The following is a 26,400-nucleotide window of genomic DNA, read 5'->3' on the forward strand; positions in this document are numbered from 1 at the left end:
TCAAGGACACCAGAGGTCACTGTACGACCGTCACTAAAAAGCTCTGTAGGAGATTTGAGTTTGTTATGAGGGCAAATTCTCCAGCCGTGCCCGCAGCCTTTGTGCAACAGGAAGAGGTTTGAGAAGTTTGCTCCTCGATGAAGAGGAGGGTTGACTGCAGTTAATCCGTGGATAAACTTTGGTGGAGCGGCTGTTGGTTCAACATCTGCAGAGAGGAGAGTCAAGTCAGACAGGAAGAGACATGACAGGGCTCTAGTTGCACCTTCAAAATAAAAGCAAGCATCTGTTAGAATCAGAATGTATTTGTTTATAGTGGTATGTTTTAGAAGTTAAGATGGTTATAGATGCTGATGTTTTCAAAGTAGACTCGACATCTGTTTACAAGCAATACGTTTGTACGTATACAATATATGAAATAAAAAGAAAGTTGCCAGGAATCGTGTGTTAATATTCAAAAAATACATTTATTAATGCCAAGCATACATTGCAAGCTTACATTTATTTATTTAAGTATGATATTCAGATATCTGGTATACTTGTCTTGTCCTTTCTTACTGGGTCAGTAACGAACATTTGATGCATCACTGACGTATCTCCTGATTTTATCTCTTGGGTTTTTGTGTCTGTAAAACATCAGAAAGTTGTAAATCATGTCCCTTACAAATTCTTTCATTTATCAAACAACCTAAAGCCTCACTCGCAGAAATGTACTTCCATAGTTTTGTAATAAATCACATGAACACTTCTCGTCCTCGTGGGTTTTATTTTCTTCCTCCCTGCCCGGATGTGGTTCCTGTGTAGTGGGTGTGTTGCCTGTGAGGCTCAGGGAGGATGAATGAGTGTCTGTCAGTGGAGTTTCTGCAGAGTTCACAGATACTATGGCTGAAGTCCTGCTCTTTACTCTGCTCTTGTTTCTGCATCATGGATCAATTATCCTGGTTTCATCCGGACCTGCTGACGACTCAGTGACCTCCACTGTTACTTCTCCTTCCACTGTGACCCCCTTTTCTGTAGGAAACACTGTGAGTACTGCAAACAACACTGAACACCCCCCCACTGGATTCACGACAGACAAACCTCAGACGAGCAGCAAACATGTGACTGAAGCAACAGCCGAGAGAAAAGCTCCCAGACCAGAAGCTGAGGAAGAGGATGAAGGACCGATGGAGTTTGGTGAGTGCCCACTGAAGTAATATAGAATTTATATAAAATGTTCTATTGTTTGTGAATTTTTATTCTAATTTCCTTGATCTCCAATTAAAAACTCTCTAGGTAGTAACTGGTAAATAAAGGATAAAACATGAATTCAATATTACTCCAATGATTTCTAGTTTTTACCTGTTTTAAGGATTATTGCTTTACTATAGTTGTCAAATGCACTTTGTACAACTCTTTGGTTTCATGTGTTTCCTTTTCCTGCGAAGAAAAACATCTGTGGTGATGTAAAAAAATACTGTTTTGAATGATGTGAGTCAGTTTGACTGTTAACAAACACAAAATGTGTTGTTTAACTTGTAAATCAGATGCAAAAAACTCTCTAGAAGCTCTGAGGTGTTTGAGTTGTGGGACTAAATAAACTCTGAGGATATCAGAGGCTCCCCGAAGCTTCTTGGATTCTCAGAGGGTGAAAACCAGCTTTCCTTGTCTTCACATATCTGCGGTCAGAGAGTCGGTGTCCGAGGGTTGGGGGAGGATGTTCCGCATTCTACCCTGTGAGCACAGAGAGCTTTCAGCCGTGTTCTACTGATGAAAACCAGATGTGAAAAAACCACAGAGAACAAGACCCCTCACTCTCTGTAACTCCTCAACCCTCAGGTTCATGAAAGTGTTAATTTAACTGTACACTCACTGGGGCTGCAGCCAGTCGACCGAAATGTAAATAGACGCAAACATATGCAGCCAAAAAACGCACTACACATGAAAACAGTCTCAGATGTTGGAGTTAGTTTGTGCTGCTTGTTGCAGCCCTGCACTGAATCCTCATAACCTTCCATGAAATGTGAGAGACAAGTTTTTATGTAAAAGATTCGATGCAAACCTCTGCGTGTGTCTAGATACTCTCAATCAGGCAATGCTAACTTTTCTACATTGTAATAATAATGTAATCTCATAATAACCTCGTTAAAATGTCATAAATCTTGATCTATATAAGCGTAAGTTCATGTCTATCGTCTAAAAGGATGCAGATAACTTAAAAATATGACTTTTTTGCTATTATTTAAAGAGATATTATCAAAATGTGTTTTTTAGACCATGTTATAGTTGGTCTTGACCCTTGACCTTTGATTGATCAGCCCTGAAAGTTAATCATCTGGAGATACGCTCTCAAGTCACATACCCACAAAATCTGGTTAACATCCATCCATGCATTATTGAGTATCTTTGTACACACACACACACACACACACACACACACACACACACACACACACACACACACACACACACATTCAGAGAGCGCAGAGTAACACACTTGCCTTTTCATAGCGAGGAGATCCACCAGGAGCGTTGCACAGAAACCCAAAGTGATGCCGAAGAATCCCAGAGTCCTCAGCAAGAAGCCGAAGGTTGTTAAGAAAACCAAACCGCAGGTCAAAGTGAGCGTGAGCCAATCAGTGGCCGGCGTGGACGCGGCCTCACGTATGTACCGGGATCCGTCCTGAAGGATTCAGCATGTCACTCAGACACGGGTCAGATATTAGAGGCAAATAGTTCCCAGTGCTTTCACCATCAAAGTGGAGTTTGCTGCAACAGGAGAATTCCAGTGATTCCACATTTGGAGCAAACGCAGGAAAGCAACAGAAACAATCCTCAACTATTTGCTGTTCGAGTTCCCAACATCTGATTCCAGCTGAGGCAGCACATCCTGAAATCCAGACTTACAAAGAAATCAGTTCAATCTGAGCTGCTTCTCTCAGTAATAACCTGAACCCCTTTAGATTCTAACCCTAGAATACAGTTTGGTTTGCATGTCTCAGTTTCAGCTTTCAGGGATCAGTCCAGCAGCTGCTTTGTGTAGGGTTAGAGTTTTCTTGAGTTGCATGTTTACTTGTGTGTGTACTGGACCTGGAACAGAGCCCAGTGTAGATGTGTGTGTGTTTATAAGTGTGTTTATAAGTATAGGTGTGTCTGTGGAGGAGAAGCAGAGATATAGTTGTGGAGGTCGTCTGGACATTAACACTCAGAAAGGAACTTGTCAAATCCGAGCTGATCCTCATTAAGAATCAATACATTTTCAGTTTATTCACAGTTTAACTCAACAACTTGTCGACAGGAGCAGTGATTATTACACTCATTTGCAATATTCTGTGTATAAAACACTTAATTTTCTAAATATATCAGTGTAGCCCACAGATTTGCAGCCATGTTGCTTTTCTTTCACTAGTCCTGCTACAAACTGCAGCTACGTCTGATACACAGAATGTTCGGAGAAGCTGTCGAAGGTCACGAGCAGAAACACGCTGGTGATAAGATCTGTTCCAGTTCATCATCGACTCTTTTCAAACTGTTCCCTGAACATGCAACAAACTGCTTTAACTTTTCAGCACATTGTGCAATTAAAACCACATTTCATAATAATTCCGACTAATCCTGCAAAATCAACATGATCCACTCCTGTGAACTTTAGTGAATCAGTTTGATTTGTAATCCTGCTCAGCTCCACTCGATAATCTCGACCGTTCCACTCCTGAGTGTTGATCCTGAGCGGATGAAGCTCTGAGATCTCGTTGATAAAACTCAGGAGGATGAGACGTAACAAGTCTTTGATGAAACATCTCATGTCTCCATCTCCCCCCCCGACGTCCCCTGTGAGGGAGGAAGAGGAAATGAAGCAGATCAGATTTAGATAAACACAGGGAGCAGACAGTAGGTTGTTTGTTGTCCCTCTTATCTCGAGAGGAAGTTCACGTCCTCAGATTCATTCGAAGAACAATCGTGAGATCGAATAAACGCACAAAAAACATGAAGTGCAACCTGATCCCCAGTTTGTCTTCAGGCTAATCGACTGTTTTGGTCTTCCGGGCTTCATGTGTCAGTTTGCTGAGTCTCTCCAGGAGAAATCTTTGCTTTGGCAGAAATCCAGCGGTCGACACCAACAAGGAAACTTTACTCCTTTAAAGCTGAGACACGTTCTGAGTCACAAGCCGCTCCACAGAGATCCGGCTGGACTACAAGGCTAAATGGGGAAACGGTCTTTCCAGGAAATGTCACATACATTCAGTGTTTATTCATGTTGCCTCTGAACCTCAGGCTGACACTTTATAACAGCCGGTAAAACGTCCAAACGCCGGGAGGAGGCACTGAACCCTCCAGACAACCAGAGTCTGTCTGACGAGATCTGTGGCAAATCAAATCCCTGCTGCACTTTAAAACCTGAGTTTAAATTAACACCTTTCTTCAACTAATCATCTACCGCTGTCTATGCCAAATTAACCAAACTCCCTCCACATGATCATTTTGAAACTGGGATTAAATCTGTGTTGCTGGTGTCAGAGTGTCCTCCGCTGGGCCTGGAGTCCCTGAAGGTCAGAGACACTCAGCTGAGGGCGTCCTCCTTCAAACGCCGAGGCCTGGGCCCTCACCGCGGCCGCCTCAACATCCAGGTAACCACGGCGACTCACCGTGAACCAGACGCTCGCTCTCCTGCAGCCCCGTCCCTTTGTCCACGTGCACTTGTCTTGTGTCTCAGTCGGGGGTGGAGGACGGAGACATCTACGATGGAGGCTGGTGCGCTCAGTACAGAGACCAGAACCAGTGGCTGGAGGTCGACGCTCGGAGGCCGACCCGCTTCACCGGCGTCATCCTGCAGGGCCGCAGCTCCATCTGGAGGTCAGAGGTCGCCCAGAGCTTCTATAGCAGCAGGGAGAGGGATGGGAAATGTAGTTTTTAGGGCTGGGCAAGTTAACTCGTTTTAATCGAGTTAACTCAAGTGATGAGTTAACTCGATTAATTATTTTATCTCGCATTAACTCATGTTTGATTATTTATTGTTTTATTGTGAAAGTCAGGCTTTTATTTTGTGAAACTCTGTTGCTGACTGCTGCGGAACCGGAAAAAAGAAAATAATTGGCGGATAAACAACCATGGATAAGGCTACGGAGCTTTTACATGGCCAATTTCATTTTAAAGTTCTTCAAGACGGCGGAGTCGACAGAACCAAAGTTATTTGTAGCCACTGCCAAGGTGAATTTTCTTATCACCGGAGAACTTCCAGTCTAAAATATCACCTGAATGCAAAACACACAGTTGATATCAGCAAATCACTCAACGAAACAGCGAGCGGAGCGAGGCTTCGGCAGACTACGTTAGACGCAGGGAGGAGTATAGATTTTTCATAACGAAGAGGATAACATTAATGCCCTGGCAGTGGCATTGAGCTTTCATTTTGTATTTGCTTTGATAACATTGTTAAGTTGAGATTTACACTGAATATTTTATTTAACTGCTACTGTATTAAATGCTGATGTTAAAAGTGTTTGCACAACAAATGTTATGGCCCTTTCGTTCATATGGCAGAACATTGAAAATAAAATTGCGCTATACACTACTTTTTAATTCATTATTGGATTTTGCGTATACAAATGCGATTAATCGTGATTAATCAGGGAAATCATGCGATTTATCGCGATTAAAACTTTTAATCGTTGCCCAGCCCTAGTAGTTTTATAAAGCAGCTTGAAAATATGTTGATTTCAGAACAATTTCCCTGTATAGTTTAACTGTAGCATCATTTTAAGACTCTGTCAGCTTTTCTTGTTTTTTCCTCTCTGGTTGACGACCTTTTATTTTGGACCTCAGCTCCTCCACATCACATGATGTAGAATAACGTGAACCACATGTGTTTCGCTCCCAAACAGCTGGAACGTGGTGCACACCTACAAGGTCCAGTTCAGCAACGACTCTCTGGTCTGGAAACCGAGTATGAACGGGACCGAAGAAGCTGTGAGTGAAGAGTTTCTGCTTCTACTTCTTTAGAATTCTCTCAGACTTTCTGCTCCTTGGTACATTTTCCTTCTTTCACATTTCAGAGCTGCTCTGGTTGTTGAACCAGTGACGTCGCTCAAGGACTTTGTTATAATTGTGGAAAAAGCCAGTGGCTGAATTACACAGTAATAATTTTCCACTTTCACATATTCTTACTAAAAAGACTTCAGCTTATGATTTGCAACTCAGAAAGTGATGAAATATACATTTTAAAATTCAGGGGCTGAAATCAAAACATATGATATGTGACAGACGCTCTTTTTCCACTGAGAGTAACAGTGTCAGTAAAATGTTGAGATTTTTATGTGATATTGATATTTATGGTTTTCCTAGAGGTGAAACAAAATATTTGCAAGTCATCATCTAGACTTTGTGGTATTTTGTTAAGCATGAAATCGTAAAGCAAAAGCGAGAAAAATCGCACAAAGATGCACAAGTGGAAGATACATTTTATGATTTTCAATATCATAATTTTATCTTCTTTTTTATCTTCTCAAGAAGATAGTTTTTTTAAATGATGTTTTTTGCTTTCATTTAACATTGGATGTAAACAAAGATTTATGACTATGGGGTTAAAGGTGGTTTATTAATTTGTCCACACGAGTCTTATTATATCCCCTGTGTCTCCCTGTGTCTCAGGTCTTCGAGGGGAACCAGGACTTGGAGACCCCCGTCCTCGCCCTGTTCAACACGTCCACTGTGGCCCGGTACATCCGGATCAACCCTCAGAGCTGGTACGAGAACGGGACGCAGGGCGACGTCTGCCTGCGAGCCGAGGTGCTGGGCTGCACGCTCCCAGGTACAGGCCGCCTGCAGATTTCATGTTACACATTTGAATGTTTAACGGCTGTAGCACACTCCTCTCGAATCTCATATAGATCCAAATAATATCTACGCCTGGCAGACGGAGCCGAGTGAGTCCAGAGACAAACTGGACTTCAGACACCACAACTACAAAGAGATGAGGAAGGTAGGACAGAGAGCGGCGTCCGGAATCACCTCAAATTAATAAAGAAGATAAAGTTCTGTGACTTTTCAACTGAGATTCAACACAACCACTAATTCTGGGGAGAAAATATGTGTAAAAAATGTAACTGTATATTTTTATAGTAACTCCTGGAAGGTGCAACTCTCTGTGTGTGTCTTTGTGTGTGTGTGTGTGTGTGTCTGTGTGTGTATGTGTGTGTGTGTGTGTGTGTGTGTGTGTGTGTGTGTGTGTGTGTGTGTGTGGTCCAGTCTCTCCACAAAAAGTAAATATTATGTGAGGTTTCACTTCACCGTGACAGTGTCCTCAGTGACCTGCTACTACCTGTGGTCAGTTTAAAGACACCGTCCTGGATCTGATGGTCAGAAAACAGCCACACACATACACACACATGCAGACACACACATGCAGACACACACAGACACACACACAAACACCGTGGGGACTCGTTGGAATGTTGGAATAAGCTCAGCATTTCAATTTTGTTCAGACAGATTTGTGGATGTTAATTTATGTCTCATCCAATAAACTTATAAAGAAATAGACTCAACTCATGTTAGTGTCTATTTCTATTAGACAGACAAACAAATCATTAGTAGTTATTTGACAGTTAACTCAACAAAATCTTGGAATCCACTTTACAAATATTATTTGAGGTTAAAATATGTCAAGTTTCTGAGGTTTTTCTTTCTTTCAACCTGTGGTTTGTTTGTTTGCTTGTTTGTTTGACTCGATCTCATATATTCTCACTCAGTCAGATTCCACTGACACTCAGAGTTTCTGTCCCCAGCTGATGAAGTCCGTGCACGAGTCGTGTCCGGACATCACTCGAATCTACAGCATCGGAAAGAGCCACGGCGGCCTGAAGCTCTACGCCATGGAGATCTCCGACAATCCTGGAAAACACGAACTGGGTGAGACGCTTGGAGGAAACTGATCAGTGACAGTTCAAAATATAACCTCTTGCATCCCATCATCATCAAATCACTCAGTTGTGGCCCCAGTGTCAGTTTTTTAACTGGGATGGTGACTCATAAATTACTGGTTTCTGCAGAACAACTCCGACCAAAACCCCAACACCACAGAATTTGCTGTTTGGGTCCAGCTCCGTTAAACAGATCAATTTATCGACCTCATGCATTTAAAATATGTCGTTGTAACCAGGGAAACTGATTTTATATGCAAAGAATATCTATATTTATATCTATCTGCTATAACCCAGATCAGCGGAGTCTCAGAAACACAGAGTTCAGAGAAGTGGAACTCCTCCACATTATTGGTTTTGAGGGGATGTGTGAGATTTCAGAGCAACTTGTGAGAGAAATGTATGTGAAGAAAAACATGAAGGAGATTCAGGTCCTTCTCTGTGAAAACACAGATTCTGTTAATAACAAAGTTCTGAGCACAGACTCCTCCTCCTCACAGCGTCTGATTATAACTGTACATTAAAGATATTTGATTTATTCAGCCAGTCCTTCTCACTATGTCCTCATTTATAATTTCATATAGACTTTATTTGGACAATTCCAGACTCTGACCATGTGCAACACCAAAAGTAAAAGCATTAAACTGTATATTTGAACCTGATTGTTGGTGTTGCCGCCCCCTGCAGGTGAACCCGAGTTCCGATACGTTGCAGGGATGCACGGGAACGAGGTTCTGGGCCGAGAGCTTCTTCTCAATCTGATGCAGCACATGTGTGAAGAATACAAACGTGGCGACCAGCGCATCGTCCGCCTGGTCAAGGAGACTCGCATCCACCTGCTGCCCTCCATGAACCCTGATGGCCACGAGACGGCTTTTAGAAAGGTGCCTGGGACTCTGGATGTAATAATCAGACACCTGATATATGAATTCAAATAATCTGAACCTCTCCATCCTTCTGCATCTCCGTCATCCTCAGGGCTCGGAGCTGGCCGGCTGGGCCACGGGACGCTACAGCTACGAAGGAATAGACATGAACAGTAATTTTGCAGATCTGAACTCAGAGATGTGGAACGCCATCGAGCTGGAGACGGACCGGTCCAAACTCATCAACCACTACTTCCCCATCCCCGAGGCGTACACCTCCGAGAAGGCCTTCGTACGTACACACACACACACACATATATATATATATATATATATATATATGTATATATATTTATATACCATTTCATTTGTTACTCTTAGTTTGTCATAGTGGAGAAAACAGGTTTGTCAAGAAACTAGTCTTTAATTAGTAATGTTGTTATTACTGCTGAGAAATGATTTGATCTATCATCTTATGACCTAATAATAATGACACCATAGCCTCACTTTTAAACTGGTTGATATGTTTTAATGCTGCTAAGTGTCACATTTAAGCCAATATACTATATACTATTCGAAAATTATGATTTTAATATTTCTACAAAGAAAATATTTAAGAATCCTTTGAAATGTTTCTTTTCTACACATACTGGTTCCAAGTAATCTGAGATTTATATTCTAAATTTGTTTTTATTCTAACTATAAAACAACAATAACTAATTAACAATTAGCATTTTATTAATAAAAAAAAACAAAAACAAAAAACAGAATATAATAAGAATATATAAGATAATGAAGAAAAATAATAACAAATACAGTTTAGCATCAATTTAGAAGATCTTTTTCCACAGCAGCTGTTTTGAAATAAAACCCCAAAAATAAAGCTTTAGATTCTTAGAACAACGAGTTAAAGACGTCTTCTAAACATCTGTAAACATCTGAGCTGGATCTATTTCCCCCCGACTGACATCAGGTGGCGTTCGAAACCAGAGCCGTGATCGACTGGATGCAGAACATCCCGTTTGTCCTCAGTGCCAACCTCCACGGGGGGGAGCTGGTGGTCACCTACCCGTACGACATGACCCGGGACTGGGCCCCCCGGGAGCACACCCCCACCCCCGATGAGAGCTTCTTCCGCTGGTTGGCCACAGTGTACGCCAGCACCAACCAGGTCCACCACTCCTCCTCCTCATGCTGACTGAATCAATGAAGTGTTGGATTGTGTTGTCATTGTGTTGTCACCATGTTGTTGTCTTCATCTCTCGTTGCTGCAGGTGATGTCCAACCCGGACCGCAGGCCGTGTCACAACAAGGACTTCATCAGATACAACAACATCATCAATGGAGCCGACTGGCACAACGTACCAGCAAGTAAGACAGTGTGTGTTTCCTTATGTTAGCTTGATCTAGAGTTATCTTTCTGAAATTCATAAACTTATATTCAAAGTACTTTATTGTTTTATTTGTCAAAGTCCAGGTTAGAGCCCTTTAACTTCATTTATTTATTCGCTCTTGCAGTCGCAACCAATTGTTGTATCTAGCTGTCAATTAACAAATCACTAATTCTATATTACTTAGATAGATGGAGAACTTTATTTTGAACGGACAGACTACATATATACATGTACGTGCACATACCTAAATAATAAGTGATGTGAACATAAACATTCCTTGTCTGAAAGGCAGATGGAAGAGGAAACATGGTTACCTAATAATACTCCTCTGTTACACGTGGATAGAAATAAACAACAACATGCAGTATGACCACCAACAACATTTCCTCATCACTGTAGCTCTCTTATTGAACTGTATAACATTATTATCCTCCCCTAGACTGTTCTGTAAAATCCTGACCTTTCTATGAGCAAAGGATCAAACTGACACCGTTGATCCTAACTTAATCCTAAAGTGTTGTTTTGTTAATCCCAGTGATCCATGCAAATCAGAGTTTAAGTGTCAGTATATTTAAGCTCCACTTTGTAGCCTTTCAAGAATCCAATGAAGTAAAGAAAGGACTTCTGTGCAGAGTTTCTGTCCATCAACCATTCGATGAAACAACTTCACAAAGTATCTGTGGGTGTTATTGTTAATGTCCAGGAGAGAAGTGAAGGTTCACAGCCTCAGAACTAAAACTCAGCTGCTTGTGTGTTGTGGCTCCTGCAGGTATGAACGACTTCAGTTACCTCCACACCAACTGCTTCGAGGTGACGGTGGAGTTGTCCTGTGATAAGTTCCCTCACGCCAGCGAGCTTCCCATCGAGTGGGAGAACAACCGAGAGTCGCTGCTGGTTTACATGGAGCAGGTCAGTGCTTCTCTCTTTAGTTCACGACTTTCTCTGATTTGTCGCTATTTGCAGAAAATTGATGTCAGTTTTATATATCCTCAAATTGTTCCAGGTTCACCGGGGAATTAAAGGTGTCATTCGGGACAAAGACACAGAGGCTGGAATAGCAGACGCCGTCATAAAGGTTGATGACATCGATCATCATATTAGATCAGGTACAGTTTACATCTCACCTCAGATTTTAAATCAAGGAGGAAAATTAAAGATTATCATTGTCTTTCTTAATCTGTTTCCTGAACTAGAATAGAGCACATATCTCCGCCAAGATGCACCAAATATCACACACTCATAGAAATAGATTTTCAGATATCCCTGAATATGCCTGATTGTTTTTCATCAAGATCAATTTTAATTATTTGTCGTGATATGAACAAAAATTTCTCCCTGCCCCCTGATCAGGATCAATATTTAATGGATTTTCCCGACTCATACCACAACCTTCCACATGGTGATTTATCCAGTTTTGTTATGTTGCTTACAAACAAAACTACAAAAAAAACACAGATGTAAACATTGGTCATAAACACACTTATGAATCTTGGAAGTTTAGATTTCTATTCATTCACTCAAGGTATTGTTCTAATAAGTTGTAGCATATGTTTTACAGTAAAATGCATATTGAAAACGTGGATGTAGGCAGTAAAGAGGATAATATACAGTAATATTCCTCCATTATAGTATTTTGATTTAATGCCTTCACCCACTTCCCACTTTCCCAGTTACCGATGGTGACTACTGGCGGCTGCTGAATCCCGGTGAGTACAAGGTGACGGCGAGTGCAGAGGGATACCTCCGCTCCTCCAGGACCTGCCGGGTCATGTACGACCACTTCCCGACCATCTGCGACTTCCGCCTCACCAAGATCCCCGAGCAGAGGCTGAAGCTGATCGTAGGGAGGGGGGGGAAGCTCTCCACGGACCTGCAGCTCAAGCTCCGTCAGCTGCGTCTGCGTAAACTCCGGGTCACCACCAAGGCCAAGAACCAGCGGCGGGCGGCTGCAGCCAAACGGGCCAAGAGGGTGTGATGAAGAGGAGGAGGAGGAAGATGATGAGGAAGAAGGTGGGGGTGGAGGATAACATGAGAACAAAGCAGGACTTGTTCAGTTCACTTTGAGTTCAGAGACGATCAGACTTCACTGGAGTCATGTCCCCATTTCTTTTTTATAGATGCTCTTATTTAAACTCAACACCGGTACAAAAACAAACCAGATGAATGGAAGAGTACATTTCCTGCTGTGGAGCAGCAGAACAACTGTGGGAACAATTCATCGTTTCAGGACAAGGGGTGAAAGTTTCTGTGGGGGGTGGGGGGGTCAAATCGATGGAAAACGGGATGTAATTGCACAATTCTTGCAAAATAAAAGCATCATGTCCACAAATTCTAGTAAGACTTTCATCGCCATTTTAAATTAATGTTCATAAGCAGGTTTTTAGGTGAGATTTTCAGGTGAAACAGTTTAAAGTTTCTCTTTGTTTAACATCATGTTGATAAAAATGGTAGAAGACATAATTTGAATGAAACAAGTCAATGTCACAAGTTTAAATAACAGACGAACACATTTGGTGAGAGGACACATGACCTGAATCTTTATTTATAACATATTTAACATGTAACACTTAAAACATCAGAAATATAACTAATTGAGGATCATGAGCTTCCACTTGATTCCGTTTCTCATCCTCGGTGGAGGCATCACCTCAGCATCTGTAAAGAAACAGCGTTTTAAAATCCTGGAAAAATCACATGATACCGATACAGATCAGATTTATGAAAAGAGAAAAGCGTGTCACAACAGAAGCTGCCGACCTGGTGGTGGAGCTGCAGGTCTCTGCTGCTGCTGCTGCTGCTGGAACGAGGCCATGATGCTGTTTGCAGTGGAGTTTGGTCCAGTGAGCTGAAGAGATGACAGTTAGACGTACAGAATGAGATCTTAACTCTTTAGGAACTAACTTTCTGGGATGTTATTAATTCCTTTGTAAACTGAAGGCTGATTTAAGTTTATAGAGAAACTGCACAGGAAAAAAAGCTGAATTCCTCATGGAGAGTCTTTTCACAAAATCTATCTACACGTCTTAAACCGCTGAAAACAATAAAGACCAGAAGACAAATAGAATATTTCATAACTCCAGTGTGAAAAGGGCATTGGACTGATATAATGGTGGATTGTGTTTGTGGTAGTTACCGGAGCCTGGTTGCTCTGGAGGCCTTCAGGCCACACCTCCGGCAGCGCGGCCTCCATGGAGTGCAGAGCCTCGTCGTAGCTCAGCTGCAGCTTCTCCGCCTGCTTGTCGTACTGGAACAGCACCAGACCCTTCAGCAGGTTGTGCACCTCCTCTGCAAAGCAACAGGATTCATTAGAGCAATATAAAGATGATATAGAAGCGTCTGAGTGTTTCTCTCCCGTCTTCTCACCTCTCATCTTGTCCACGGTGGTGATGATCTCACCCAGGGCGTACATCAGCGCTCTGTCCTCCAGGGGGCTTCCTTCCTTCAGACTGAGTTTCTTCCGCTCGGCTTTCCGTCGGTTCTTTGACGATCTCCTGCAGACGGAGAATTGACATTAAAAACTTGTATCATTCATCACAAGGACTAAGTGATAGAGATGAAGACGAAGAATCACGAGAGGTTTTGTCTTACGAGGAGATGCGGGAGTTGCTCTGGGAGTATTTGGAGCCGGTCATCACGCTGCTGGCTTCAGAGTAAAGCTCAGCATCAGGACAGTCTGGACCTTCCTCATCTGATGGAGAAGACAGAGAGACCTTCATTTAGTAAAACTCCAAAACATTGTGATTGAACCACTCTAGTCTTTCATGACTTGTGACTTATTCTCACCCAGCATGTCCAGTCTGGCCTTCTGCTCTCGAACCACAGCCAGTCGGCTCCTGTGTCGCGTGAACATCGTTATCTGAGCCTCCAGGAAGGCGGTCTGAGTGCCGACAGCTGATACAAGACAACAAGACAACATCACAACATCAACACACACAACAAAACATCACAAGACCATAGTTCTTTGTGTGGCCTTCTCATTTCAACTCAAAAACCCGTCGTTTTTGTTTAGCCTCCTCATAAGTTCTTTCATCAAAATGCTTCAAACCAATGTGTCTTTTCTCCTCCAGTTTCCAGTCTGAACTGTTCTTACCCTCTAGCAGAGCAGGTCTCAGGTTCGTTTCTGTGATGTCCTGCCGGTTGTGCATGTAAATCTGAAGCAGACAAGGAAATAAACCATCACACATGCAGAGAACATAGAGGGACTAAGACTTTTCACAGTTGAAGTCGTTTGAGAAATGGCTACGTTTTAATAAAAAGGTAATGTTGCTCACTGACCAATCGAAGCGCCTCTTCCCAGACTGCACCTGTGATCAGAGCCAAGATGGCTTCCTCACAGTCCTGAAACAAAGACACAGACTCTCAGACCTCGACTAGCAGCTGCAGACAGAGACATGACTGTCTTTTGATTTGGCTCAAGTTACTGGTTCCATCAGCTGAGGATCTTACTTTGGCGTATTGGTCCAACAGCAGAGCCGCTTCTGAGAACCGCCGCTGTTCAGTCAGCTTCTCTACAACAGAAAGAAGCAGAAGCAGTCAGGACGAGGACGAGGACGAGGACGAGGACGCCCAGATGGAACCGCACCACGTCTCACCAGCCACCCGTCTGTTGCCATGGTTACCTGCCAGGTCCCTGGCCAGCAGCGCGAGCTGGTCGGGCGGCAGCGGGATCTGCTGCGCCACGCAGATCGCATTCCTCCAACTGGAGCTGCTGGCGAACGCCTGCAGGGCGCTGACGGACTCGCCACATCGCCATAGCAACAGGCCGGCCTGCTCCGCCTGCTGCTGCTCCACCAGGTGCTCGGCATAGGAGCAGCTCAGCGCCTGGGGGGGTCAAAGGTCAAGGTTTTAAGGAGGTGTATTTTTATAATGATGAGCTGTGTGTGGTGTGCTGGTTAGAAACGTGTCACCTTGTACTGGACGCTGTGAGCTGGGAACAGTCTCAGAGCTTCGCTGTAGAGTTTCTGCTCCTTCACCAGCTGCAGAGCTTCAAGGAAATGTTCCTGTCCTGAGCACAGAACACAGAGAGGTCACGCTCTGCTCGGCGCTTTGGAAAAATAAAACTGCAAAACACCGGCACACAGCTTTGATACTGGAAGCTTTTCAAACAGGTAGCGGAATAAATTACTCGCCACTACAAAGAAAACCACGAGTGGGTTTCAGATAAAGAGAAGCAGTGAGAGGAGCTGACATGACAGATACAAGGAGACTGACCACACTTGCTGAGGTGAAGCAGAGCCTTGCTGTAGCGCTTCAGGTGTTTGTCGATGGTGTAGCGCTGGTAGTTCGGCTCCAGGCGCTTCAGCATGTTTAAGAAGGGAAGGTACTCTTTGGGGTCCTGCAGGGGGGGGGGCAGACAGTGATTAATGAATATTGACAGAAGATGAGATGTTTGATTCATACAGAAGTTACAGCTTAGTCTGAAATTAGAATGTGAAAACAATGTAAGGATCACGCTGGTGTTTTTAGATGTATGGCGACCTGGAATTAAAGAAAGTTTATGATTTTCAGCCTCTATACTGATATGTAACAAAAAACGTTTACTCCCATTAATTCCATAAGTGATCATGTCTTATATCGTGGTACATAGGATTTCAGTTTTTATATGCGCCGTAGACAACTTATAGAACATGTCTCCTCCTCCTGTCCTGAGTCGTACCTTCTGGGATTTCTCAGCCACCATGAGCACGAGGTCGAAGTCATACGTTCCCAGGGAGTGTTCGTAAAGGTCGTTGACGTTGACGAGGAAGAGGAGGTACTTCAACGCTTCTTCAGCACTGACGGCGCCCGGAGCTGCAGAAGGATTTTCTGGACAAATACACACGGAGCAAATAATGATGTAATAACTAAGAATAAAATTAAACATCCTCTCCATGTATCCTCTACTGTGCCTGTATTTGTGTGTGTGTGTGTGCAGCTGCTGTAAACTGTGTGTGTACTCACCTCGAAGCTCGTGGACTTTCTGCAGAGCGACTTCCAGCTCTGGAACCGTCTTCTTCACATGAGCCGTCAGTATGGACAGACAGAACCTGGACGGAGACAACGCAATCATTTAATGTCCCACTAGTTCTGTTAGAAGATTTCTGACCAAAGAATAAACTACCGGAAAACAAGAGACATCATCATGATGCACTTTCTAGTCAGACAATTTAAATGAATGAATCCTAAGACGATATTCTATATCACTGACTTGTTTGGATCCATTGATTCCATGGCGTTCCGTAAAGCATCACAAACCACATCCACCTTCTTCTGCCCAGAGGCCCACTGGGGCTGACCTGGGCTGCTCTCAGGACGAGGGTACATGGTGCTGGTGGTATCCTCGTCTCTGGGCACAGAAGAAGAAAGAATATGTGTTAGAGAAGATTTAATTAAAGATGTTTTATGTGAAATCTTAATTCTTTAGGTGCAACTTACTTGAGCTCAGTGAGGAAGAGGTTAATGAGGTTGATGGAGTTCAGTTGTGTGATGAAGGTGTCCATGTTCTCCAGGAAAACCTGCAGGAGGAGAATAAATATTATATATATTTTGTTATCCATTGCTAATGACCATGTGAAGTTTTGTGTAGTGTCTGTATATGAGAACATGAAGGATCTGCAAGTTAGAAATCAGAACAAACCTTTGGGTTGTGATCATAAATGAGGTTCAGGTTGATCCTCAGCTTCTTCATACATTCAAAAGCTTCTTTGAACCTCAAACTGAAAAACAAAGAAGAACATGTAGGACTCAGATTAACACTCTACATATAGTTTGTGAAAGTTCTGTTAATCTGGATGAGACACAGAACATTTCCTAAATAAAGTTAAATAGTTTATTTAAAAATCAAGTGTATTATATGACGGAGGAAAATCAAACCCACCCGTCCAGCCACTTCCTGAGCTGAGCCAACACCAGCGCTCTGTGATGAACAGTCTCCAGGTTCCCACGAGGCATCTGGACACAAACCGAAAGGAATCAGAAACTAACAGAAAATCTTCATTCATATGAAAACTCTCACCATGTGCTGCCACAGGTTTTACAGGAGAAACAGTGAAAGTAGCAACGTGTGAGTCTGTGCTGAACTGACCTGTAGAATCACTCTGGTGTCTTGAGGCACCACAGTGACGATCCTGGATCCTCTCTCCACCCGGCGCAGCGTCTCGTCGTTCTGACCTCCGTCCGAGGTCAAGGCCGACTGCAGCCCTGTCAGAGCAAAGGTCAATTCAATCAGCTGCTATCGGCTCGTTGACTGAATGAGTGAATCTGAATATATTAAAAACCATCTGGACGTGTTGACTTTACCTTTGACCGTGAGAGCGCTCAGGTGGAGGCAGCGGCAGGTGTGGGAGTGTGTGGTGATGAGGAGGAAGTTGTTGCAGACGGCGAAGGAGGAAACGTTGGAGGCCAGCTGATGAAGAAACAGACACAAATGAAAATATAGACAACATTAGTTTCTCCCTGTCGCTCAATGAACAAACTGAGAGCGCAGGTCGATTAACACCGTCATCGTACCTCTGTGTCTCCAGCGTACAGGTGGGATCGGTCGGTCAGGCCCAGCAGATATTCCTGAGTAGATGAAGAAACATTGTAAAAAATAACTCTTCCACTTGTGATTAATAATGTAGTCACAGTTCAGTGTGTCTCTACCTCGCCACTGATGCTGCAGAGCGCCGTCTGAACGCAGGGAACAGGGAAGTTAGTGGTGCATCCACTGGAGTCCCGCCACACCTCCACCAGGGGCTCAGCACAATCTGCACAGACAGATTACAAATTAGCCTCAGTTATGGAAACAAGAATCAAGATGGGAGCAGAATTATAGAAGAAATGTCAGACGTATGTATTTTATCTTCATTTCAGTCAATTATCCTGTGTGGATTTTACATGATGGAGCCAGAAAGCAAATTGTAAGTGATTAAAATAATGGGTTGATCATTTTTCCAATGAATCATCTCTTAGCATTACAAAGTGTTGGTTACTGACCCCAGAGAACTTTCCTGATCTGTCCGTCCTCCAGCTGCAAGGCCAGAGTGCCGCTGAGAGAGCAGTGAACCATGCTGACCACCACACCGTTCACTTCTATCTCACACCTGGGGCAGAAACAGAACAGAGGTATAAGTCTCTTTCCAAGCTTTGCAGGACAAAGACAGTGGCCTCAGGAGCTTTGTTCAGTTTTTTTGCCGACCTGACAGCGAGCGTGTCACGATTATGAGCGGGTCGGAGCATCTGCAGAGTGGAGGTGGTGGTCAGCAGCCCGGGCCTGACCCACACAAACAGCTCGTCCTCCAGCCACAGCAGCTGCCGCAGGGCGAGCGGGTCGTCCTGGAGAAGTGGTCCGCTGCAGGAGGAAGAGGAGGAGCCACACAGGGTCAGGTGAGGACCAGGAGGAGACAGTATCATGCACAGTGCTGTAGGTCGTCGAGTTACCTGAAGGTTTTCTGGAGGACGAGGGGACGAGACACAATCCTGAAGCCATCGGCTGTTTTGTCGGCATGTTCTCCTGAATCTGGATTAACAGGAGAATAAGCAGGTTAAATAAAAAGAACACAAAGATAACAACAGTGAATATGAACCAGAGCATAAAGACAGACTGTTTGATACTTTAACACGTGAGAAATCCTTATGAAACATGGTCCAGAACCCACCTTGGCCGTAGACTGAGATTTCTCCATTAGCGGTGAACACTGCCAGCTGATTGGTCCTCTGAGGTCGGCAGAGGAAGGTCACCTGGTTGGCCGGTGACTTCAGCTGCAGCTCCGATGAGCACATGGGCGGAGGGACGATACCCTGCCTGAAGGTGGTCATCAGGATTTTATCTGAGGGGCATTAGACGAAATATCAACATCACGCTGAATCCTGCTGCAAGCCTGAGCTCCTCGTCTCATTGGTCCTCACCTCCATCGATCACAGCCACGTTGGCGTTGTCAGTGGCGTCCAGCCCGGGACTCCGCTCCGTCGTCCAGCCCCAGTCGTAAGTGGTGGTGGACCAGTCGCGTCTCACCAGATGGAGCCTCAGGGGGCGTTCAGGGTCCCAACAGACCGAGACCGGCGCCTTGTGAGGGTCTCGGCCGAAGTTCAAACTCTGCTTCAGGTACCAGTGGTAGTTCCCTACCGTCCACAGCTGGACTGAGGGGGGAGCATCAACAAGTTAGAAACTCATTAAAGAATCTGATCATGAAAAACATTTATTATTCATTCATTCATTCAAAGACTGGTGTAAACATGCATTTATAAATGTGAAATGTTTAAAATTAGCTTCTTTACAAAGTTAAAATGATTGTTCCTGGTATTTTAAATCCCTCATTTGCTACATTTACATGAAACAATATTCTGACATTAACCCATAAGGACAATATTTCAGCAAATATTAACCATGTATTTTCAGGTTCATTTAATCTTAATTGAGGAATATGAGGTTTAATGTCTGTTAGGATTTCAAACTATGTACTTTAGTGACCCCTAGTGGTAGCATTAAATCATTGTACGGTGATATTTGAGCTGAACTTACTGTAAGTGTTGACCTGTCCATCCTCTCCAGGCGTCATGTCCTCCAACCAGACCAGTAGAACTGTGGAGTCAGTGTTCCACAGCAGATCCTTCACCTACGACACACACTCATCAGTCCAATAATCTGATCTTTCCACACGGATCCTCCTGAGTTTTATTCAAAGTCAGAGTTAGAACCGACCTTGGCCTGGTCCTTGCTGAAGGGCAGCGTGAAGTCTCCGTGCAGGAGTCCGTTCTTCTCCATGAACACCACGCTGTGTTTGTTGGGATGGCGTTGAGTGCTCGCTATCAGGCTGCCGGAGGGTCTGAAACACAAACAGGAGGTTTTAAATGAATGCTGCCTTTATTTTCATGTAGATTATTATGTATTTAGGAGAGACACCAGGTTTCTTCACAAATGTGGACAGTTCTTAAAAAGAAAATTGCTTGAACTCTTACTTCCAGCAGAGCGCCTGCTCCAGGCCGTTGATGGGCTCGCTGGTGGACTGCAGGACTCCCTCTCTGTTCCACACCCGCACCTTCCTGGCTCCGGTCTGAGGACAGACGGCGCTGACGGCAAACAGCTGACCGTCCCCTCGCCACGTGACCCGCGGCCTGCGGTCGTCCCACCCGCCCGCCGGCTGCACCTCCTGTGTGGCGAGTTTATATCATTCAGAATATTGTTTTTATTTTTGTTTTCAAACTCTGAAACTGTGGTTGAATCCTGACCTGGCTCTTCCTCTGTGCGGCCTGTTTCCCCTCTGAGCCGTGGAACTGCGTCTCCTTCTTCCCCCAGCCCACTGTGATGAACTTTCCTGCAAATCACACAACATACAGAAGAATAAAAGATTTATATAAGATAGATAGATAGATAGATAGATAGATTACTTTATTCATCCCCGAAGGGAAATTAAGTCGTCATAGCAGCCGGTATATTTGAATACAATAAAATACAATACAATGAAATAAAAAATATAAAAAATATTGAGGTAGAAAGAATAAAAACAGAAACACAAGATAAATAGGTAGATAAGGTGCAGTGGCAAGATGATGGTAATAGTACTGATGATATGATGGTAATGTTATTGTTAGACAGTATATAATATATAAAAATAGTACAGTATATATAGTATATATTATAACATAATATATATTTAAATATGATAGTAATTATACCAATATAATAGCAGTATATAGTAATAATGGCATCAGCAACAGTATATATAATAATAATAGTAAATATAATAATAATAATAATATGTACACATGTATAAATATGTGTATATAGACTTATATATACAAAGAATATACAGAGTATGATATAATATGATATGATATATAGTAGAGGTATAAATATAAGTATTTGACTATACAATAGGTAATATAATATACTATGAGTGTAAGAATATGTAGACAGAGTGTGCAAAAGACAATATTATTGTATAAAATGATATATAATATCAATAGGGTTTAAATTAACACATATCACTTATGATGTGAAGTAAGTGTATATGGAGCGTAGTGTTGTACAGGGTACACAGTGCAAGGAGACAGGTATATTTAGTGCAGTAACATCATTCAGTCATATTACAAGAATGTTGGAGTCACTGATCGGAGCAGAGTCCACTTGGAGCCAGCGTACCTTCACCAAAGTCGTCCTGGTGGATTCCAACCTCAGTGATCGGCTCAAACTCTTTGGTCATCATGATGATTGTTTCCTGGCCTGTAATTACATATTATTAATGTTATTTCATTTGTAGCACAGTTTAATATGTTTTGTTGAAGTTAAGACTTTATTTACTGAGCACTGATCTCTCACTAATGTCACATATTGTCTCTCGGAGCAGAATTCAGTGGATAAAAACTTTGAGCTCAATGTTGGAGCAAGACAGGACCATCTTTGTTTGCAGTGATGTTAACAATTCTATTAATAAAATGTTTTTGTTGTTTGTATAAACTTCTGACCGGTTGTGAGAATGACGAGCTCTTCATCGGGACTCCAGCTCATGGAGGTCAGACCGCTGTCCACGCTGCCAACGCACTCCATCTGTTCAACATGATCACAGACAGAATCTTCATTAACACAATACATTTCCATCCTTTATCACACAACAACCTCAAAGCTGAAGCTAACTTCCCCACCCCCACACCTCTAGGATGTGTTAAATTAACACATTATATCATATCATATTATATTATACTGCATTACATTGCATATTGCAATCTGACACTGTTCACTGTTTTGCATTTAGCATTACACTTTTTACTTCACTTTTTATATCTTTTATCTTTTATATATTTTTATTCAGAAATGTTTATGTCAAAATAAATGTTACTTTGTATAAATATTGGTAAAAAGTGAGTAAATAAGAAGTAAACAGTGAGTAAATATATACTGGTTTCCTATTTTTTATTGCTCTACTATGTATGTTGTATTTATTGCGTTTTTATGTTTCTATGTTCATTGTTTGCACCAATAACCAGAGCAAATTCCTTGTATGTGTGAACGTACTCGGCAATAAAATACTTCTGATTCTGATTCTGATTCTGACTTCTTGACCCTCAAACAGCACTTTGAAGATCTGAGCACCTGACACGTGTTGAGGTTGAACAGGACGACATCGCCTCCGGTCGTGGCCACGCACGCCGACTCCAGCTCCGCCAGGTCCTGCAGTCCGACCACCACCCCCCCGCCGTCCTCCGGGAGGAAACCATTCGCCGTTAATGAGGCTTCTTTGACCACCTGCAGGAGGAGACCAGAGGAAAGTCAAAGAGAACTTTCACCTCCACTTGTTAGGGATGGGGGGAAAAATCGATTCAGTTACAAATTGCGATTCTTGTGATTGACGATTTTAAATCGCCATGCTGCCTCCCAAATCGATTTTTTACAGGGGGGGGACATATGGGGGGGGGGAGCAACCTCATCCCAGAGCATGTTGACCAGCTCTTGTTTTTGCACAAGAATCTAAACATACCCAAGCACTAGCTTTGCATCGCCTACATGCAAACAACAATGAAGCATAGCCTACTTTTTGTTTACTTCAAAGTTTATATTTTAGGTAAACTTTTATTCATTCTATTTAATTTACCTTTTATTTATTGTTTAAATTAATATTGTTTAGCATTTCTTAATCTGTCAATTTGTGTGCAGTTGACACGGCTTTACAATACTAGGGCACATTTTTTTTATTTTCTCTGCCCGGCATTCTTTAAGTTAATGTTAATATTTGAAATAAAACTTGTAAAGCTCTAAGTGAATTTGACTGTGTTGTATTTGAAGATATGATTCAACTTTTTTCCATGGTCCAGTATTTAAAGGAAATCGTAATATTGAATCGCAATACATATTGTATCGCCACCTATCGTGATAGAATCGTATCGGGAGGTCACTGCCGATTCCCGTCCCTACCACTTGTAGATCAGACTTAAGTTGAAATGCTTCTTCTCCAAACTACAGCAACACTGAACACATCACCCCCCCGAGGCTCACCAGGTCGCTCCGGGGGTCGTACTCTGTGACGGAGAACTGGGAGGCGACCAGCAGCGAGCCGGTGTCGGCCCGGACGCACAGGAACTGAGGGGAGCCGGGTCCGTTCAGCTCCGAGCTGCTCAGACTCTTCAGCAGCTTCAGGTTCCTCATCTCACCTCCGGACAGACGGACGGAGAACACACCGAACCCGAGTCTGGACCCGGACGCTGCAGAACACCTGGAACAGAAACATCCCAACGGGGTCAGGGAATACTCTAGTAAAGTAAAAGTACCTAAACAATGAACTAAAGGAAAATGGGAATATTCAAGTTAAGTACGAGTACTTCAAAATGATGTAAAGTAAAATGGAAATACTCTAGTAAAGTACAGGTACCTAAAAAAGAAGAAAGTAAAATAGGAATATTCTAGTTAAGTACCTGAAATGAAGCAAAGTAAAATGGGAATACTCTAGTAAAGTACAGGTAGCTAAAAATGAAGTACAGTAAAATGGGAATATTCTAGTTAAGTAAGGGTATCTCAAAATGAAAGTAAAATGGGAATATTCAAGTTAAGTATGACTACTTCAAAATTAAGTAAAGTAAAATGGGAACACTCTAGAAAAGTTCAGGTACCTAAAAATGAAGTAGAGTAAAATAGGAATGCTCAAGTTAAGTACAAGTACCTGAAAACGAAGTAGAGTATCACGTTTAAGTTTAAGTGATCAGAGGTTAAACCACAGACACACAACTGTCATAGGGTCAGTCTGACATAAAGAATCAGAAATTAACTCATGACTCCAGTGACGTGTCTGTGATCTCTACACACTTTTAACAATTAACAGCGAAGGCCAATATCTGCTTTAACACAACACCGACAAAATACAGATGATATTAAAGTATATTCTACAAGCAATAACAACTATGTGCAATTGTGTTGAGGTTTTCTTAATAATTGATAACAGGTTTGATCTGGGACATGACTTCTTTGTTGCATCACCTTAATTTGCTGTCTCATTTTAATAGTTCATCAGTTTGCATTGTACGAGAAAATAAGAGATACATGTTGTGTCTCTTTGTAAACTTTACAAAGAGACACAACATGTATCTCTTCTTTTCTCGTTTCAACACAATAGTCGTTTCAGACAGAACAGTTGAAAGAAGCCTCAAGGAAACTAAGTGTGTGTTGTCTCTCTTGTAAACACAACTGCTTCGTTAGATTAATCACTAATCACACACACACACACACACACACACACACACACTTCTTACAAACCAGACTCTTTACATCCAAATCTGGACGATAACACTTTATAAAATGAAGATTATCCACAGGTTTGAATCAGAATGTTAATCTGGTAGTTGTTGTTAAACTCCTCAGTAAACCTGGGTCGGATTTTTCCTTCACAGCATCAGCAACACAACGATCCAGCCAAAGTCAAACATGTTAAATAAACCACAATAACACTGTGACTCTAATATAAAAACACTTTATTCAATTTACTGATTAACCTCTTAAAATAAGACTTTGCATCCTGTCCGACAATGGAACTGGGCACGTTAGCTTAAGGCAGCAGAAGCAACGTGGTCTTAGCGAAGTGACGCGAGCAGCACACGTTGCCTATGAAAAGTATTAATGTGATAAAACCACAATGAAACTCACCGGGAAGAGATGAAACCTTTAAAATGTCAACAACACAACAACACGCATGTGGCGCTGTCACACTCTCGACTTTTCACCTCGGACACAGCGATGGGACGTGTGGGCTCTCTCGCCCCCTGGCGCCGTGGAGGAGTGAGAACACATCAATCTGAGACACAGGGACTTTGTTTTGAGGATTCAGTTATCAATAGATAATGTAGAATTGAGATAAGTAATAACAATCATAAGGAATAGTAACAATTACTATTAGGGTATTAATAATATTTTGTATTTACCATAAACATCACAAGAGCATATCAATTAATACAAATGGAAGTGGGGGATGTACAGATATTTGACTTACAGATTGGATGTTGGACACACTATGTTGATATTTATATATGTGCTATGTATAAATACTGTATATATATATACATACTCCAATCTACATATACAGGACCATCTCACATGGGCCATAATAAGCCTTAAATGTACAATGTTTATCTGAAAGTAGGGAAAACATATGGGCAAAAAGGTTAAGTATGACATTTAGGGGACTTGAAGTTGCCTATAAGTAAAATGGGAATACATGAGTAAAGTACAAGTACCTGACAATAAAGTAAAGTATCATGTTTGAGTGAATGTTTCTTATTTTTCTTCTCAGATATTTCTTGCTTTTTACTCTGCAAACCTAATAGATGTCACATGAAGTATAAAAGTATAAATACAACAGGTGGTGGACTGGCAGTTGCTTATAAATAAAAATGGGAATACTTAAGTAAAGTAACTAAAAATGAAGTAAAGTAAAATGGGAATATTCTAGTTAAGAACCTGAAATGAAGTAAAGTAAAATGGGAATACTGTAGTTAAGTAAAAGTGCCTAAAAAATGAACTAAAGTAAAATGTGAATACTCTATAGTAAAGTACAAGTACCAAAGAATGAGCTAAAGTAAATTGGAAATATTCCAGTAAAGTAGAGGTACCTAAAAATTAAGTACAGTAAAGTAGGAATGCTCAAGTAAAGTACAAGTACCTGAAAGTTAAGTGGAGTATCACGTCTGAGTCAATGTTTTTATTTCCTTTCTCATATGTCTCTCTCTTTTACTCTGAAAGCGGTCCCCTCTTCCGTCGAGCTGTACTTTGTAGGGCAGTGACCGGATGTTCTGTGGTTAGTCTGATGGTTCACAGGCAGCAGGTGAGCGGGTTCAGGTGATTCTCTGTATTTACCTTCTGGAGCTGGAACGAGAGGACGGCACCGGGACACGAGGACATGCGGACATGAGGTAAAGCGGTCTCTCTCCTCTTCGGGACTCGAACCCACGCTTCAGATAATCCGTGTTCCTGTCCGACGCTTCGTGAGATGAAGGTTTTCATCTGAATCAGGTCGATAACGAAGCTCAGCTGGTTTTAATTCAGATTCAGATTCATGTCCGCCGACACCAGAGATGCTCGACATTTAAATGTCTGTGTCGTGCTGGTGCTGGTTCTCATGATGGAACCAGTACAGACATCTTACTGGTGCTGGTTCTCATGATGGAACCAGTACAGACATCTTACTGGTGCTGGTTCTCATGATGGAACCAGTACAGACAGACACTGGTGCTGGTTCTCATGATGGAACCAGAACAGACAGGTGGGCGTCTTACTGGTGCTGCTGGTTCTCATGATGGAACCAGTAC

General features: G+C 42.4%; 2 protein-coding genes across 2 annotated transcripts; one reads left to right on the forward strand and one right to left on the reverse strand.

The window, feature by feature from the left end:
* Positions 1-784: 784 nt before the first annotated feature.
* On the forward strand, positions 785-12,130 carry LOC133011489 (probable carboxypeptidase X1). Its single transcript, XM_061079215.1, has 15 exons — positions 785-800; positions 1,015-1,173; positions 4,495-4,604; positions 4,691-4,830; positions 5,859-5,943; positions 6,625-6,784; positions 6,864-6,955; positions 7,761-7,884; positions 8,583-8,779; positions 8,874-9,053; positions 9,735-9,932; positions 10,036-10,132; positions 10,925-11,064; positions 11,159-11,261; positions 11,826-12,130. The coding sequence occupies exons 1-15, from the start codon at positions 785-787 to the stop codon at positions 12,128-12,130; spliced, it is 2,106 nt and encodes a 701-aa protein (XP_060935198.1).
* Positions 12,131-12,676: 546 nt separating this feature from the next.
* elp1 (elongator acetyltransferase complex subunit 1) lies at positions 12,677-24,807 on the reverse strand. Its single transcript, XM_061079422.1, has 36 exons — positions 24,743-24,807; positions 23,105-23,321; positions 22,205-22,357; positions 21,580-21,661; positions 21,257-21,337; positions 20,344-20,429; positions 20,074-20,264; positions 19,817-19,940; positions 19,637-19,730; positions 19,024-19,254; positions 18,774-18,944; positions 18,556-18,634; positions 18,314-18,466; positions 18,112-18,218; positions 17,779-17,882; positions 17,644-17,697; positions 17,434-17,539; positions 17,219-17,334; positions 17,012-17,085; positions 16,772-16,850; positions 16,570-16,649; positions 16,343-16,480; positions 16,096-16,181; positions 15,812-15,960; positions 15,367-15,490; positions 15,063-15,160; positions 14,775-14,976; positions 14,602-14,663; positions 14,431-14,493; positions 14,246-14,306; positions 13,939-14,046; positions 13,744-13,843; positions 13,519-13,646; positions 13,289-13,440; positions 12,913-13,000; positions 12,677-12,810 (listed from the first exon to the last, which is right to left on the reverse strand). The coding sequence occupies exons 2-36, from the start codon at positions 23,252-23,254 to the stop codon at positions 12,743-12,745; spliced, it is 3,942 nt and encodes a 1,313-aa protein (XP_060935405.1). The 5' UTR covers positions 23,255-23,321; positions 24,743-24,807; the 3' UTR covers positions 12,677-12,742.
* Positions 24,808-26,400: the final 1,593 nt, after the last annotated feature.

This window comes from Limanda limanda, chromosome 10 (genome assembly GCF_963576545.1).
Source record: "Limanda limanda chromosome 10, fLimLim1.1, whole genome shotgun sequence".
NCBI classification, from domain to species: Eukaryota; Metazoa; Chordata; class Actinopteri; order Pleuronectiformes; family Pleuronectidae; genus Limanda; species Limanda limanda.

What these genes read in the sequence shown, in the direction of transcription:
- LOC133011489 (XM_061079215.1), top strand. An exon ending in ACTACAAAGAGATGAGGAAG is followed by an intron (nt 6,956 to 7,760) that starts GTAGGACAGAGA and finishes TTCTGTCCCCAG; the next exon opens with CTGATGAAGTCCGTGCACGA. An exon ending in ACGAGACGGCTTTTAGAAAG is followed by an intron (nt 8,780 to 8,873) that starts GTGCCTGGGACT and finishes CGTCATCCTCAG; the next exon opens with GGCTCGGAGCTGGCCGGCTG.
- elp1 (XM_061079422.1), bottom strand. Translation starts at nt 23,254, where the DNA reads ATGAGGAACCTGAAGCTGCTGAAGAGTCTGAGCAGCTCGGAGCTGAAC. An exon ending in CTCAGGAAGTGGCTGGACGG is followed by an intron (nt 16,851 to 17,011) that starts GTGGGTTTGATT and finishes TTTGTTTTTCAG; the next exon opens with TTTGAGGTTCAAAGAAGCTT. An exon ending in GGCCAGACTGGACATGCTGG is followed by an intron (nt 13,844 to 13,938) that starts GTGAGAATAAGT and finishes CTTCTCCATCAG; the next exon opens with ATGAGGAAGGTCCAGACTGT.